Raw genomic sequence first — 17,838 nt, forward strand, 5'->3', positions numbered from 1 at the left:
TAAGTGGGTGTGAATGGTCACCCGATGTGCCTTTTTTGAAAAAGTGACATTTTGGCATTTTAGTGACTCACGTGGATAAGGTACGGATCAAACCTTAAGATCCGGGGTAAGCGGCTCGGTTGGAGAAAAGGGAAGGTGTTAGGCACCATTTTCTCCCCACTAAATAGTGGTAACCTCAACTCAACTCGGTCATTTGATTAAAAAAAATACGAAAAATGATGTGCCACGTGTTGTGCATTTGTACCCTAGATAGGGGTTCATTTTCGGCTTGATCATAGGGTCATTCCATTGATGGAAATGACCCTTATAGATCTTTAGCCTTGGGGTCCATTCATCCTAAAAAATAAAATGAAGGGGAGAGGGGTGATAGAAGAGGGAGGAGGAGAGGATGTAGAAGAGAGAGGGGGGGGTTGCCTTGAACCCACCTTGTATCTTCTTTCTTCTTTTCTTCTTCTTATTTGAGTCTTCTTGAGTCCTTAGTATTTTAAGCAAATACAACTTTTGTATGGTTGAAGGAATAGAGAAGAGATGATGAGAGAGATGAGTGTAGTAGGTGGTTTTTTTTTGTGTGAGACTTGAGGATGATTAGTGAGAGAGAAGTGGTAATCTTGGTGAGAATTGGTGATGGTTGTTAGTAGAGAGAGTGTTGGGGAGAAGTTTTGTAATGAAAGTTGGGGGCCATTTTTGGGAAGAGGAGGAGGGTATTTATAGATGTTGAGGAGTTACTTTAGGGATATAATGGGGTGAAGTGAAGAAAAATGGTAGAATGGTTATGAGTTTGAGAGAGAAGTGGGTGTAATTTAGAGGAGATTGGAGGGTATTTAGGTAAAGGGGGTTAAATGGGTGAGTTTTGACCCAAATGGTTTGGATCCTACCCAACCCATTTGGGTGGAGTGTTTGGTGAGGTGAGTTTAAGATGGTGGTTGTGATTTGATTTAAGAGCATGGAGGATTTAAAGAGGTGGTTGATGATATTTTGGGAGGGTGAGGGAGATGATGCCATGTGTTAAGGTGGGTGGAAATGAAGGGTTGGGATAGGTTGATGGGAGAGGTTGAGTGTTTGACTTGAGAGGATGGTGTAGGTTTAGGTTGTAGATGTAGGTTTTGTAGGGAATGATGAGGGTAGATTAGGGGAGGTATAGGTTAGGGGTGTGGGTAGATGTGTTTGATTTGAGAGAAAAGGTGATGGGTTGATGTGTGGGTAGATGAGATTTAAATAAAATTAATGGGGTAGGTAGTTGGGTGAGGGAGGTGAGATGGGGTGATGACATGTGTCATCTTTTGATGATAAAAGAGTGATTGGTTGATGTGGGTTGTGGTTTATGGGTTAGGGTTGTGGGTTAGATAATGAATTGGATATGGTTAGTGATTTGTGGGCTTTGTAGTGTTAGGCTTGGGTTTTAGAAATGGTTTTGGGTTTTAGGGATTGGTTGAGGGTTGTTTTGAAATGGATTTTGAGGGTATAGGTTGGTTTTAGATTTTAGGTGATGTGTGATTAATTTTAGGCTAGGGGTAAGATGAGAAATCGATTTAGGAAAGTGTTGAGGGCTTGTGGGCCTATGGTTTTTACGGATATGGAGGCGGAGCGGTGGTAGTAGAGGAGGGGTAGGTATCCCAAGTCTCGCATTTTTAATTTTTTAATTTTTTTAGATTTTTGCAATCATTAGTTTGATCAAAAATGTCACGTGTTGACGAATCGGGCTTTTTAGGCCCGTTGGTGAAATTTATCAAAAATTTGGCGTTTTTAATTTTTGGAAGCGGAGCGGTGAATAATGGGAAAGCGTAAGGTAGGCCGAGTCCTTTTGGTGGCCTCCTAAACCATTGAGAGGTCTTAGGGGCCTCGATTTGGTCAAAATGTCCATTTTCAACGACTTGGGCCCTTAAGGCCCGTTGGCCCATTTATTTGGAAAATCGATATTTTTGGGCCCTTTCGAGAAGTGGCCCGTTCAAATTGAGGTGTCTACAGTTTACTTGATTGAAAAACTGAATAGATATACGAATAGCCCTAGATTTATTCACTAGAAAGCATTAGTTAAGATTTTGAGATACTTGAGATATACCTTAGAATATAGATTGCACTATAATAGATATCCAGCTGTACTTGAAGGATATAGTGATGCCAATTGGATATCAGACTTTAAAGAGTCAAAGTCTACCAGTGGTTATGACTTTACACTTAGTGATACAATCGTTTCATGAAAATCTTCGAAACAAATGTGTATAACATATTCCACAATTGAATATGAATTTATTACTTTAAATAAAGCAAGCGAAGAAGCAGAATGGCTTAGTCATTTCTTAGAGGATATTTCATTATGAGAAAAACCTATGATTGCAATTTGTGTACATTGTGATAACCAAGCAATTATCACCCAGGTACATAATTTTGTTTATAATGGGAAGTCATGACATATACGTCGTATACACAACACTATTAGACAATTACTTTTAAATGGAGTTATTTCCATTGACTTTATAAAGTCTAAAGAAAATCTTGCGGATCCGCTTACTAAACATTTGTTTAAAGAACAAATATATCATACATCGAGGGAAATAGGATTAAAGCCTATAATTATGAGTCACCTCAATGAAAATCTAACCTAGCGATTGGAGATTCCATAGACTAGGTTCAATAAGAAAACTAATTGTGAGTGATTCAATCGATAACACTGAGAAGATTTTTCTTCTACCCATTTTTGTGATGCATTAAGTACTGCCTGAAGTAAGTATTTAGAATAAGCTAATCTTTTAAGGATACATATATCTTATATTTATAAATGGGGTACAATAGAGTAATTTTAATATGATATCACGTATGTGAGTGTAAAACTGGGTCAGTTCTATAAGAATCTTAAAAGGTTGGATTCTAAAGCACTCATGAATTTGAGATTGTTTAGGACCAAAATGAACACAACCGTAAGAACTTACTGTGATTGGAAAGGAAATGTGTGAAGTCTGTTGTCTTGATTTACACGAAAGATTGAATAGTTCAAAACTTATGTTCACTACTTGGTTTAGTAAATCCAATACTCTCACTAAAAAAAGTTCAAAGCCATAAGCTACTTCTTTTGATATAGTACATTTTCTATTGTATTCTCTATGATTTTTAGAATATTTTATCGTATTCCTTATCTAGTTTTGACTTTCTTCTTTCATATGAGGGATTCTTGGATTAATGTGGGATTTATCCTAATATTTGAATGGAAATAGAAGTAAAAGCAAAAGTTAAAGTAAAAGTAAAAAAGTGAAAGTAAAAAGTAAGTGGTTTGTTTGTAAGTTGTGATATAAAATTTTAGTCTCACATCAGATAGAAACAACTAAATAGTGTCACTCTTATATAAAAGCTCTCAAATAATGTAGTAAATATGAGAAAGATATGGGTCAAGCCTACATGCACATGAGAGCTCATGGATTCTAAAAGGGATTTGGACCCATTGGTCTAAAAAAACCTTAGTGCATGTGTGCACAAAGGGGGCAAGGGGGGTGAAAAACTTCAAATTTAAACCTCACGTGAGTGCGTGTGAAAGGCCTACTTTCGCTAAAACTTTATTGGACCAAGTTGAACTTAATGAGTTACAATTCGCGACTATTCTAAGAGACACAAATAGTGTCTCAACTATATAGACATGTGTATATGTTTGAACAGTCACAACCCAAATTCTACAGACATGTGTGTCTGTTCGAAAAGTCACAACCCAAGCACATTTTTCAACAGTCTTAATAACTGTTTAGAAAAACACCTCTAACTCTATAAATTCGCATTTGTTCCCCCGTTTACATTGATTCAATTTTCGAGTTATTATTTGCATAAAGCCTTTCTATTTTCAAGAGGTTTTTTCGTGTATCCTTGAAAGTACAATTCACAGTACAAGTTCATTTGTACGTGTACACTAGAAGTGCTGCCTTGTACATATGTGGGATGTTGTATCCTACTGTATCTTGGGAGACAAACACCCAAAGACTATTACCACATCACAAGGGTGAAATCTATCTTAAGGCTATTGTCCAATACAAGCCTCACTCATTTCAATATTAAGATACTATTTTACGGTATTTAAAATTTATTTTGTTATTTTATTTCACATCATTTTTTATTTATTTTCTCTAATCTTACATCATAGAAATAACATTTATAAATAGAGGGGGTTCTGTAATTGTTTGAGAGAGTTTTTTGGAGGGACCAAGATTCTGCCCAAGTATAGCCAAGTCTCTTATGGAATTTAAAGGAAATTGCTCATTCTCTTACTCCCTCGTTGGAAGTTTCAGATTTGAAATCTTTTGGTAAGTTGTTAATCTTTTGTTCTAATTTATTTAAATAGTCAAAACCTAACTGAGACCAATTCTAAGCAATCATAATAGATTAATTTACATGATTAGATCAAAGATGAGATCAAACACTACATCACTTGGATCTCAGATCCATCATCATAGTGATGGGAACAAGAGGAAGAACTCAAGCCAAATATCTCCCTCCATTGTCCCTAAAGTGTCAAATTGAATGGTTGCCTCGAATTGCCAAAATCAAGAAAAAAACCAAGAGATTCATCCCTCTCTGTCATATTTTTTCTACAGTGGAAAGGTGCCATGTTGAGAAAAAATAACACCACAGCCATCAAGGGTTCATATTTTAAAAAGAAAAAACCTCTTTTAAGTCAGAGTGAGAGCATTGAAAATCAATGACTACTGAACTCTCAAAATTAAACGATTGGATTTAGTTTGCTTGTTGATGTGACGCCCTCTCAACTGTTGAAAACTTCTACAGGGAGATACAAGATTAAAAAAAAAAAGTGCTATAAGAAAATTGTAGCCACAGGATCACTTGGTGTATAAAATTTAAAACAAATTTAAAATCCAAAATATCGGGTCAAATCATAATACAAAGGCAGCAATGCGATTGACTATGATTCCAAAATGACTTAGTGGGTGTACCTTTGGAAGAGAAATGGTTTTGAGCCCAGCTACAGAAAAGAGTTAATGTGTACACTAAACACCCACCGGAGTCTAGCTTGAGATGGTAAGAAAGCGACTGGGGTTGCTCCCCGCATTGTGACTTCGAATCTCTATAGCCCTCCACCATTAAGGTGGCCACTTAATGACTTCACGTGGCAGGGTGGGATTGTGCGTGTGGTCCAGGGACTAGTCCTTTGGATAAGGTTGTTCTTTGTGTCCCAATGGTCCAATGGCTGGCCCGCTGCCACAGGGATCTCTTCGTTACAACAAAAAAAATAAAAAAAAATAATGTACACTACACAATTGTTTTGAAGCTATGGTTCTCAAGAAACTTCTCTGTAGTCTTTTAAGTCTTGAACTCCACCAGCAATGTTGATGATTTGGGCTTTGCTTCTAAGGACCTCCATAAATAGCGGACAGTTGAAAACTGTTAAAATTATCTCCGTAGTCAAATCGGATTTCAACACTAACGAAGTTCTGGGGTGGCTTTAAGAACTGTTGTAAATATTGTGATATATAGTCAAATTGCTCCCATAATTGGCCAGAAGAGAGGTCATTTCCTTCACCAATAAGGGTGCCGAGGCAATGAAAACTGCAAGTGTTTTAAGGTTTCGATGGTTACTGAGCTGCCACACACAAACGTTAAACTTTCTTAACCCATAAGATCATTGTGAGCAGCTTTGTTCCCCTAAAGACAAGGTCTTTTAATGGCTTACCACGTGCGTTTGAAGGAAGGTTAGGCATATGAGAATCACCTTGGCCACTAAATAATGTCCCATTGCCTTCCATAACTGCAAACACAACACACATACGAGGGAAATTAATGTTGGTTGAAAGAATCCTAGTCCTCCATTCAGTTCTATCTAAAGTCATTTTATGTAATTTACATTCTCAATATTAGAATTTTCAAGTTGTACATTCCTTCTAATTGGGATTCTCTTATAATGCTCTTTCTGACAAGTTATTCAAAAATCAAATTGTAGAGAAAGTAGTGTCATGGATAGGTCTATCCTTCCATACTTTTATTGTCTATTTAGTTCAATAGATCTTTAAAAAAAATATAAGAATAAGAGTAACACTAGCCTACATGCCCCCCCCCCCCTTTTTTTTTTTGAATAATGCTGGAGTGACCTCAAGATTGTACCTCATATCGTACTTTCCTGATGTTGAAGTGTGTAGGAACCATAGATGCTTTTCATCAACTCTAGCATGACTATTTTTTGTTTTATGGGTAAGTTGGAATTGAACCCACGACCTCAGAGCTGCTTTGCAATGTGTCAAACCAACTGAGCTATGAGTCAAAGCTAGGCCTACCTAACTTGTTATTTCAAATCCTTCAAAGGGTTGTTGGGCTCACATGGATTGCCACATTGGCAATCCATCACCACAGTCCTCTACTAGATTTCATGGTGTAAATCAGACTTTAAAAATAATAATAATAGAATAAAATAAAATTTGGGTTTGATCCAAGGTTCTGAAAATAGATGGCTCATGTACTCCCAAATTTAAATTTAAAAAATTCAATGGTGATTTTTTTTTTCTTTCTTGAAAGTTCTTAAAATTTTGTCATAAGGAGGCTTTTGCTCTGTCATCCATCCCTGGAATAGCCTAATACAAGAAGAACAGATCCAGATTCAGGTGAGGGAGGAGTAAGGTAGGCTGAGAATACGAACAGCCAAATGTATTGAAGGATAGAAACAAAGAAATATCTCAAAAGACGAATGAGAAGAACCGAACTACTTATTCATTAGGTGTTACTCATGTCTTCTATTTAAACAAAATTCAAAGGGATTGAAGTGTCTTACCATGATTGAAACAATGGGGTTCAAAACTGTAAGCAAGACACCAGTTAATTTATTCCTTCCCATATATTGAGAAAACCATGATAAAATAACCTGAAAAATGTTCAACAAAAGTTAAGAAAAAAAAAACAATTTGATGGGAAATTCATTTGCATATTTAAGAGCGATTACTATAAAATAAATATTTCTAAAATGAAAGAAAATCACAATTTAGAATTTAGGAATTTGGGAAAGAAATCTATTGTTATCATTGCACTGCCACGTCAGTGCAGTGTTGAACAAAGTGTCGAACTAAGTCAGTGTAGCACGACTCTTTTGATAAATATTTCAAAAAGCATGGCTAGTCCAATATTATATGAAATACTCAAAACATTTTGTAAAACACCATAGGAATTTACTGACCTGTGTAAGTAGGTATGAGCAGCCAAAAGAGGTTATATGGCTCCATGTCATCCAAACACTGTTTGATATGTGACCTAAATAATTCAAGTAATTCAAAGAAAATCCAATTAAAGACACCATTAATGCAACTAAGATCACTGATGATTTATTCTTTCTTGATATAAAATTTTTAATTAGTAATGCTAGATAAAGTAAGACTGTAAAAGTATGGACGATAATTCCTCCTTTATCCTTCTCAGAAACTGAACGAGAAAGAAGAGCAAGATTTCCATCCAAGACCGAACTGATCAGCCCCCCCTACAGAAAGATCATGTGCGCCTTTGATTAATATAAAAGGAGATGAAGAATAGCGTCTGAAAATTATAAGAATTATTGTAATATCAACAAGCTTAAAATTTTACATGACATTGATGAAGAATAGTTTTCAAACCCAAAGAAAGAATCACTATATTTAGTGGATTATGAGAATGATCATAATGTCATCAAGCTTAAAATTGTACATGACAAGCATAGATACTAGGCCCTAAGCTAAAACTATGGGAGCCATAGAAGTAAGATTAGGATAGAATTGGTTGTACAATTGGAAAATTCACATGATATTCATGCCAGCACTGTCAATTTTTTTTTTCAAGCTTCCCAATAGTCAGGAAAAATTCGATGAATACATGGTTGCTTGATTAATTGAAATAAGTCTATCGGCTTTACATCTCTCTCCATCCCTCAAGACCCTAATGCACCTATTTCATGGCCTAAAAAATTCATTTTTAATCTGCCAAAAAACAAAATCAAAATTTTCCTGATTTAAACTGATCTATTGCGCAAAATAATTATTGAATCCAAACTTGGTTACCATGATACATGTATGAATACGAATAGCGAGTAAAAATGGGGAGTACGTTTAAACTAATTTGTGGGACTCATATGAATAACATTTTGAAGGATAATATGCTGTGTTATTCTCAATTTGAAGATCATTTCTAATATCATTCTATGGACAGAAAATTGATGTAAAATAATGGTTAAGATTCAACTTTGAATGTACTTTTTAAGAGTTAGTGTTTATATTCTTTCCTAGTAGACTAAACCGCAAACTGGCATGAAGCGAAGTAGTTCCCAGTACCGTTCCTACTAAGTTCGTGGAATACATTGAACCAAATACTAACCTATTTCCATCCCAACAATTCTGGTTTGTTAAAGTTTATCATTGGAACCCATAAGAAAATACATTATTGTATATTATTAGGAACCGCGTAGAAAATATATCAATGGAACCACGAAGCAAATATATTATTGTATTACAATAAAATGAGTAAATCATTCTAGCCCTATACGTGTCAGCAACTAGTGTGGTCTTGTTAATCAAGCCGAGGTAGAGCTCGGGGCTCATCAAGACCATGGTAACTCTATTTGGGGGTAGCCCTACTTGGTTTGTGAGAGCTCGACTCCCATCTAGACCTCGAGAAGGGGAACTTGTTAGCAATTCAGAATACGGCAAAAATTCTATACGTGAAAATTTTGAGTTCTATTCGATTTTGGGTTGCAAAATTCCGTAAAAAAAAATTGGAAGATATGCATCATGTACTTTATACGTGTATTATTCGTCTCATTTTAAAAACTTGAAAACCAAAAATTTCGGTAGCATGATAGTGATGTTACTAGTGATGGTGATGATGAAATTGGTGACGGTGAAGGTGATGATATAATGGTGATGGTAATAATGATGGCGGTGATAACAAGGGCATTGAGGTTGTTGTTCTATTGATTTATAAAAAGAAGATCAAAGTCGAGGGAAAAATCATCAATTTGGAAAATTAAGGTGGTGGGCTGATTTTTTAGATTTCCCACTCCTCGAGATTCGTGTTACAACATATACAAATAGATGTTCAACTCCGGACTTCTTCTCCAATGAAGCTTCTAAATTCCGGTCATCGACGATACTTCTAAATTTTTGACTATGATCCTCAGTTGCATTAATCTGAAAAGACATCAATGGGGTGCCGACCAAGGAGTCTCTGACGATCAAGTTAGTTCTTGGTAAAATTTGAAGAGCAAAAACAAGAGAAAGAGCGACTAGTATTTTTGTGTGGCTTATGCCCTGGGGCTTAAGTGGGAGAAGTCTCCCTATTTATAGATTTGACTCATTAAAAGAGGTAGTAAACTCAGTTGTAACCCACTCTCCCATGTTGTCCAACATTTATGGAAATTAATGCCAATAATGCTTTGATGGCAATGAAGACCCACTCCTTATGGTTCTTGTAACTTACAAGAGGGGTGACCTTAAATGTGTAACTGTCTTAACTTAGTGGCTACTTAGTTCTTGAGTAGACTTAATCAAGTCATGTAGCCGTGGTTCCTTCAAGCACCATGTAGAATTTGTGTTACTTGTGTAGCTCGGCATATGGTTATCTCTTTAGTTACTGCATGTGTTCCTCATTGACCTGGTGGCTGAACCACCTAGTATGAGGGGATCCATTGACCAGGCCTCTTAAGGGTGGAGGGAGCACTTTTGGCCGAACCATTTAGAAGGGGAACATTGGCCAATCTATGTAAAAGGGGCACACTGGCTAAACCATGTAGCATAAAAAGCCTGTTAAGATGGGGGGGTCGACCTAGTTGGCCGAACCACTAAAGCATATAGCACGTTGAGTTGAGGGGTCAGCCTAGTTGGCCGAACCACCTAGTGTGGAGCACATTAAGATGAGGGGTTGGTCAAAGGGGGCCCAACTTCCTAGTTGGTGCATGATGAAGGGTCAACCAAGAGGGTCGAACCTTCTTGAGGTAACACATAGAGGGGTAGGCTTTGGGGCCCAAACCTCGTTGAAGGAATACATAAAGGGGCAGCCTTGGGAGCTGAACCTTCTTGAGGGAAGGCTAAAAGGGTTGATCTCGGGGGCCAAACCATGTAAGAGAGTTGGGGGGGGTTGGCAGAACCACCTAGAGGGAACAAAAGAGGGGTCGGCCAAGTTTGCTGAACCTCCTAAAGGGAAAAAGAGAAGTGTCAGCCAAGTCGGCCGAACCACCTAGAGGAAGCAAGAGAGGGGTCGGCCAAATTGGCCGAACTACTTAGAGAGAGCAAGAAGGGGGCCAAAGAGGCTGATCAGCCTACATTTTCGAATCGAGTTTACGAATTGGATCAGATTAGAACAGATCCGTTTGCCTTGATTTACTAATTTTGCTAATCCCTAGGAAGGGGATATTTTTGGTTCCTACAAATGGTATCTCAAATAAATATAGAAAGGCATGTCACTATTTTTAATGGTGAAAGGAACATTTGTCAAGTAAAAAGGTGGATTCCCCCATATTTCGAAGCATGACCGCTTAAAAATCGAACTTGTGTTACAGGTTACAACTTAAGCTTTAAACTTTACAACATACAACAAGTTACAATAGGTCTTTTTTTCGTTCGAGATTTATAAAAATTTGTAAAAGTCGTAAAATCCGTAAAAAAAAATATTTTTATTTTTTTAAAACTTAAAATAAATGAATTATTCATAATAATTCAATAATCTAGAGAATAATACTTTCATTGAATAAAAAATGAAAAATTCGTAAATTTTTCGTGAATTGAATGGGAGATTGCTAACAAGGGACCCATCTAGGGGAGAAAAGTTCCTACTAGTGGGTGTTTTCATATTAAATCATCAAGTTCCATATTAAACTAGAATGATAAATCAAGAATTCCCATGTTGATATCATTTATGCATCCATCCACAACAAATAAACACAGATAAACAACATATTCAAGGTTGATACTATTCAAAATACAAAATAGACCATGATCATGTCATGTGTCCAAATTAGGATTCATCAACACATAAAAAACATCAAATCAATGTCATTCTCACTTGTATCCTCATTATTCATGATTTAATCATGAAGTTCATAAAAGTCACGTATTATTAAAAAAGTCGTGATTAAATCAATAAAGGAAAAAAGTCACGATTTAATCGCGCGACTTTTTCCATAAGTTGGAGACTTTGATGACTATGCCTCCCTCCATGGACATCAATTTTTGATGTGTATTAAATTTCTTAAATAGTGGGCCCGAATAGGAACTTGAATAAAAAGGTAAAAGTTGGGATTGTTGCATGCTTTGCACGCACACAAATTTTATTGGGTAGAAACATCTACTTAAGAAGTAAAGTAATGATCGGGATGTGCTTCAATGGGCATCAAATTTGATGCTCATTGAGGCCCACCATAGAATGAGGAAAAAGGAAAATAAAAGGCAAAATTGATAGTGGGGATTCCCTCAAACTTGAGTCTCCTGATAAAATTTAATTTTTTGGGAGCCAATTGAGATAATAAGTCCCTTGAAATTGATCAGTTGATGACTCAATCAAGTCATCGGGTTTCAATTCGAATCCGATTTGTTATTTGACGACTTGATCAAGTCGAGGGACACAATTTTATTTGATAAGAACTCGCCCGAGGAAACAAGCTTCATCAAATAGAGTAGTTAAATTTATTATTTGGGAACTCGACTAAGTCAAGGGCCTGTGGATTCAACAAATTATATTAATAAAGAACCCTTATCTGACAATGGACCTGACTCGGGGGGACTCCACTGAGTCAGGTAATTCAATTTATCACTCAAACATTCGATTGAATCAAAGAACTCTATCGAATCAAGTGACTAACAATTGGGCATTCATCTAAGACAAGGAACACTGTTGATTAAATTGAAAAGTTTATATGAGGGTTTAACTCGAGCCCAACTTGTCAAGTCATATGGGGTCCAATCCGAAGGACTAATTTGTTAGTGGGAAACCGACCCCGACTCACTGATCTTGAATCAACGAGTCGAGTGGGTTTGACTTAAGAAATTGATTTATAAATTGGACTCGATTAAAGTACGTTGTTTTAAGCAATGACACAGATTGACAACATTGAGCTGGAAACTAATTGCCTCATTGTTTTATGCAATTATTATTATTTTGTATCCATATTACTTTAAAAGACGTAGGTTGCAGAGGAACTTGACAACACCCAACTCATTTTGGAGTCTGGTCCGCTTCCTAAATCAATCGTATAGGACCACTTAACGTAACACCAGACTCATTTGGGAGTCCGGTCAACATCCTAAGTCGGTCGTTTGAGATCATTTAACGCAACACTCAACTCATTAGGAAGTCTTATCCACATCCTAAGTCAATCTTGCAGGACCACTTATCGCAAAGCCAAACCGTAAGGGGTTAGTCTATAGCAAAAGCCTTGGTTCGTAAAGGGAGCTAAGCCCGACAGTAAGGGGGTCGGTCTACAATAAAAAGTCTTGGCTCGTAAAAGGAGCCAAGCCCGACCTTAAGAAGGTCAGTTTACAATGAAAGCCTTGGCTCATAAGGGGAGTCGAGCCAAACCATAAGGGGTCGATTTACAGCAAAAGCCTTGGCTCGTAAAAGGGAGCCAAGCTCGATTGTAAGGGGTCGGTTTAATACAAAAAGTCTTGGCTCGTAAAGGAAGCCAAGCCCAACCGTAAGAGGGTCGATTTATAATAAAAAACCTTACCTCATAAGGGGAGCCAAGCTTGAACGTAAGTCGGTCGACTTACAGCGAAAGCCTTGGTTTGTAAGGGGAGCCAAACCCGATTGCAAAGGGATCGGTTTACAACAAAATTCTTGGCTCGTAAAAAAAGACAAGCTCGACTGTAAGGGATTGATTTACAACAAAAACCTTAGCTTGTAAAGGAAGCCATGCCCAACCGTAAGAGGTTCGGTTTACAACAAAAAAGTCTTGGCTCGTAAAGGGTACAAGCCAACTATAAGGAGAACAAAAAGTCGTGACTCGTAAAGGGAGCCAAGCCCAACCGTAAGGAGGTCAATTTACAATGAAAGTCTTGGCTCGTAAAGGAAGCCAAGCCTAATCATAAAGGGTCGGCTTACAACAAATGCCTTGGCTCATAAATGGATCCAAGCCCAACCGTAAGGGGATCGGCTTTCAACGAATGCCTTGGCTCAGAAGGGGAGCCAAACCCGGTCGATTTGGGGTCGGTTTACACTTGAATGCCTTGGCTTACAAAAGGAGCCAAGCCCAACCATTGGGGGTCAGTATACAACAAAAAGCCTTGATTCCTTAAGGGGAGCCAAGCTCGACCAATTTGGTATTGGTTTACTTCGAAAAGCCTTGGCTTATAAAGGGAGCGAAGCCCGATCATAAATGATCGATTTAATTGTTATCCAAGCTTGGTTTATAAAGGGAATTAAGACTAATCAATGTGGGTTGGTTCATTTATTTTTCTGCTCACAAACGAAACCAAGTTGAATTATTGGGGGTGGGTAATTGATTTTTGTACCAAGCCCAACCATAGGGGGTCAGATCTATTGGCTTAGATGTTTTGATTCATAATAGTACCAAGCTTGATTGATAAGAGAAAATGACAAAAAATGGGGTAAGTGGAAAATGTAATTATAAGAGAAAAATACCTCGAGGCATGCAACAAAACCAATGGTTCAAATAAATTGGGGCAATAATAGTCGTCACGCTTTCAAAGGTGAAACGGTCAGATGGTGCGTGGCATGAACATTAACTGAACGAACCTCGGAATGAGAATTTATGGGGTACGTGGTCCAGTACCAAAAAGCCACATGTCACATAGTACCATTTACTTGTTCTCGGACACTTGGATTAAAAGTCCAAACTCCCGAAAGGGGGTATTGTAGATGATATTTTTTGTTGGGTACCAAGGGGTGTCATGTGACACCTAGGAATTCAAGTTAGGCATAGATTCGAGTCAACTCATCCAAGGGTAAGCTTGGTGACTCGATCACAAACCAATCATGGATTTGGGTCTCGGTTGGTCGGGAAAATATTGGATCAATTATACATGATAGGACGGTTCAGTTAGCCGAAACACCTAAAAATCAAGAATATTGCGGAATCAAATTCAAAAGATCAAGGATATTAGGGAGCCAAATTTGGAAAATCTCTAATTTAGGGGAAACCCTCAAATAGAAAGAAGGAATAAAAATGGAATCTGGACTAGGCACATTCCTAATTAAAACAACCAAATAAAATAGATAAGGACACAATTGGAAAGAGGATAAAAAAATATCCTAGGATTTCACATTTATAAATATATGGACAAAGGCACTAAAAGATATGAGATTCTCCCCCTCCAAATTCTACATTATTTTTTGTACTAAGGTTGTGACTTGGGCACACCTAGAAGCACGAGGAGTTGCAGATCCAAAAAAGTTAATGATCTCGAGGTAGTGCAAGAAATTGCATCTACAATAACCTTCTTCGAATGATAAATTAAAAGTCATGTCTTTTCTAAAAGGTTTTGAAAAACCCAGAAACATATTGAGGGTGTAGAGCTACTCCAACGAGGATACCCTTCCTCCATACCCATTTATGTGTAATCATGTGCTTATGGATAATCTCTTTGGATATTTATGGGGTATGCACTTCAACCGTGCTACACAAAAATTATTATTCATGAATATTTTAATTCAACCCAACTTTTCAAATGGTGTGAAATTGTAATATTTTTCAGTCAACTGTCTGAAATTTCGTCCCTCCAAAATATTAAAAAGCTGTGTTGTTCTACCCATTTCGGGTCATGTGTTTGAGACCCCTATTTTAGATTTCATGACCTAAAATGGCAGTTGAGTAGGGATGGTTAGTGTGCATTGGAGTTGATCTTAGGACTTATTTCAAGATGAAAATAAGGTTATAAATGTAAATTCAGCTAATTTTATTCTTTCTGAAAATATCAGTTCATTTCTATGGCTTTTGAAAAAAAAAAAGCATAAAACAATATTCTGTTTAATGAGCATACATGACACACCCATCCTATCCTGGCAAACAGAAAGAAATAAATAAATAAATGGGTATAAATTCCTCTATTAATATTTAAAAAAATATGGTCGCCATATAGAATTTCGGTAAAAAAAAATGTGTACATAGTAGATACATACCTCATTGACAATTATCCGAGGTCGCTTCCCCTGAGAATTGATATCAGTTTGACGTAGACTTGAATTCTTCACACCAGAAGAAAATACATTCTTCTTAAGACGAAGTTTTTCCCAAACTCGAAGGAATTTCGATTTAAAGCTCCCTCTTCTCCTTTCTTTCGCTTCTCCAGTCTCAGAATCCACTTTTAAGAGAAATCGTCGGATCTTAAGGACAAGGGCGAATCGCTGGGTTTCGTAGAATCTCCAAGAGGGAAGAATTCTTGAGGCCCTAATCTTTAAATCGAAGTTCTTGGACTTAGCGTGAACAGTGATTCGCCATTGTTGATGCTTAACTGTTTCCATTTTTCTCTCTCTCTCCGTCTCTTGACTTGTAAGATATACTAGTCGTTGGGAAAGGAATGTACCCAAATTCCACTTTGAATTTTCAACTTTGCTGTTGGGGAAATATAAGATGATTGAAAGGGTCATCCAAAATGATGTACATAGATAGAGTTTATTAGCTATTGAGCGCGTTTTATCTTCAAAATTATAATCAGAGTGGCATCCTTGGTTTATGATGCCTAGCTTTAGTTGTAATCTTACAATGTAAACAAGAAATGATCAATCAGGCTAATATTATCAATTTGAGTTAAGTCAATAAACGGTGGACCAAACATTTTGACATGTTCAGTATTCAGTATGAGCGAGGCTAGCGTGATTTACCTTTGGAAGAATTCAAATCTTACTAAGGGTCGTGGGGCCACTTGGACAAAATAACACAACTCCCTACAGTCCATGGGGCCGGCAAAGATCGTTTCAAATCTCGAGACCAAATGAGTCGTCTCTGTTGACAAAGAAAATAATGGATTTTTGTTTTAAAAAGAAGAGAGCTGCTATTTGGCACTCAACTCTTACTTATTACACCCTAATTTCTTAAATTATTTCTCACATCCCAATTAAAGATTAAAGCATGCTCTTCAAATTTTACAAAAGTTTGTTCAAATTGTAATCTCAACATAACAAAACATTATAACATTATGTAAAAAATTTCAGTAGTTGTTCGCAATTATGATTAGGCTCATATAAAATCATAAAACCAAAAACTAGAAATCTAGAGATTTAAAAAAAAAAAAAACAAAAAAACAAAAACAAAGAAGATTGTTTCTATTGGCACCCCAACTTTTACTTATTCTTTATTTTTAATTGGGGTGTAATAAGTAAAAGTTGGTGTTCCAATATAGCACTCTAAAATAATATGAAAAAATCTAGAAAAAAATAAAAAATAAAAATCTAAAAACTTGGTGTGTTTTCTTTTGAATACTCATTCTTCCTAAGTAACAACATATCTTTTAGGCACAATATTGAATACCTTAAACCATACCCGCACATCCAATGTACATCTGAATCAACACATTATGTATGAAAACATCTCACTCCAACACAATATTCAGAGCAAAACTATGGATTTCTTTCCCTTGTTGAGTCCATGAGAGCTATCCAAATGCTTTGAGGACCGACGAAACAGTGAAGTTGTTTATGTGGTAATCATTTTGTCCCACCTTAAGATTATAACACGCACCTTAAAAAAATATGAAATTATCCTTACAAAAAAGGCGGAGCTCGAACTCCCGAGTTTATTTAAATTAATATGCTAGAGCAATTCACATGTGAGGGATATCATATAGGGATCTAATTTCGAGCTCATATCTTATCTTGAGCTCATACCTGACATAATCCTGAGCTCATATCTGATCCCTAGTTCGTATATGATCTGATCCATAACTCATACCTAATATAATCCTAAGCTCATATTGAATCCCTAACTCATGTCTGATCTGGCCCTCAACTCATATCTGATCTAATCTCAAGCTCATATCTAATCCCTAACAAGTATCTAAATTCAAGCATATATTTTCACATTAAATTAAATGCATATAAGATCTTATTAGATTGATAGGACATCACATATTAGATTGATAACTCATACCTAATCCCTAGCAAGTATCTAAATTTAAGCATATCTTTTCACATTAAATGAAATGCATACAAGATCTCATTAGATTGATAAGACTTCACATTAGATTGATGGAAAATCACATATTAGAATTATTCATTTCTCTACTTTCCATTAATGATATGCAACATTTACACATCATACTCAAATGCTACCTTACAAGTAATGGACTCATATTCCAAAGCACTTAACCACATCTTAATACCTAGCTCATCATACACCTGGACAAGTGTTCATCCACAGAATGATTGGTTGTAGTGATGAAAATCTCTCGTAACTCATTATGATTTTTTGAACAAATAGATTTATAAACCTTAACTTGATAGGGCAAGTAAGGGGTCGATCCATAGGGAAGAGAGGACAAAATTTCTAACACAAGAAAAATATCCAAAGCATTTTTTGAATTAAATAATTTTTTGGAAAAGGGTTTGAAAACTAAGATTTTGAAAACTAAACTAATAAATTTAACTAAAAACTCTGAATTGGAAACTATCAAAGGATATAAAATCTACCAAAGATAATTAATTAAAATTAATTTTAATTTTAACTTCTTTTTGGATAACTCAAATCAAGAAATTGACAAATGTTCTTGATTCAGAAGTTTTGGCAATAAAATTCAGGTTTTTATATCTACTAATTGGCTAAGATTTCCTTTCCTTCAATGGTATTATCGCTTAATGATCCTACATCATAAAGAGTATCTAATATAATGGATTTTTATAATAGTAACAGATCACGTTCAAGATGAGGAGGGATAAGGAGAAATAACTAAAATT

The 17,838-nt window shown here is 36.3% G+C and overlaps 1 protein-coding gene across 3 annotated transcripts; it reads right to left on the bottom strand.

Annotated features, from left to right (window-relative positions):
• Window positions 1–4,773: 4,773 nt before the first annotated feature.
• On the bottom strand, window positions 4,774–15,444 carry LOC147386584 (uncharacterized). 3 transcript variants are annotated; one of them, XM_086424279.1, is made up of 5 exons: window positions 15,070–15,444; window positions 7,154–7,450; window positions 6,755–6,844; window positions 5,666–5,740; window positions 4,774–5,541 (listed from the first exon to the last, which is right to left on the bottom strand). In XM_086424279.1, exons 1-5 carry the CDS (start codon window positions 15,409–15,411, stop codon window positions 5,512–5,514), a joined length of 834 nt encoding a protein of 277 aa, XP_086280405.1. In that variant the 5' UTR covers window positions 15,412–15,444; the 3' UTR covers window positions 4,774–5,511. The 3 variants fall into 3 exon arrangements, with proteins under 3 accessions (XP_086280405.1, XP_086280406.1, XP_086280404.1); XM_086424280.1 differs by having other exon boundaries at window positions 4,775–5,570; window positions 15,070–15,443; XM_086424278.1 differs by having other exon boundaries at window positions 4,776–5,575; window positions 15,070–15,443.
• Window positions 15,445–17,838: the final 2,394 nt, after the last annotated feature.

This window comes from Akebia trifoliata, chromosome 14 (genome assembly GCF_017979445.1).
Source record: "Akebia trifoliata isolate Shusen 1 chromosome 14, ASM1797944v1, whole genome shotgun sequence".
Lineage (NCBI taxonomy): Eukaryota > Viridiplantae > Streptophyta > Magnoliopsida > Ranunculales > Lardizabalaceae > Akebia > Akebia trifoliata.

What these genes read in the sequence shown, in the direction of transcription:
- LOC147386584 (XM_086424278.1), bottom strand. Translation starts at nt 15,411, where the DNA reads ATGGAAACAGTTAAGCATCAACAATGGCGAATCACTGTTCACGCTAAG. An exon ending in CTCGGATAATTGTCAATGAG is followed by an intron (nt 7,451 to 15,069) that starts GTATGTATCTAC and finishes ATCTTTCTGTAG; the next exon opens with GGGGGGCTGATCAGTTCGGT. An exon ending in CCTTCCTTCAAACGCACGTG is followed by an intron (nt 5,576 to 5,665) that starts GTAAGCCATTAA and finishes TGTGTGTGGCAG; the next exon opens with CTCAGTAACCATCGAAACCT.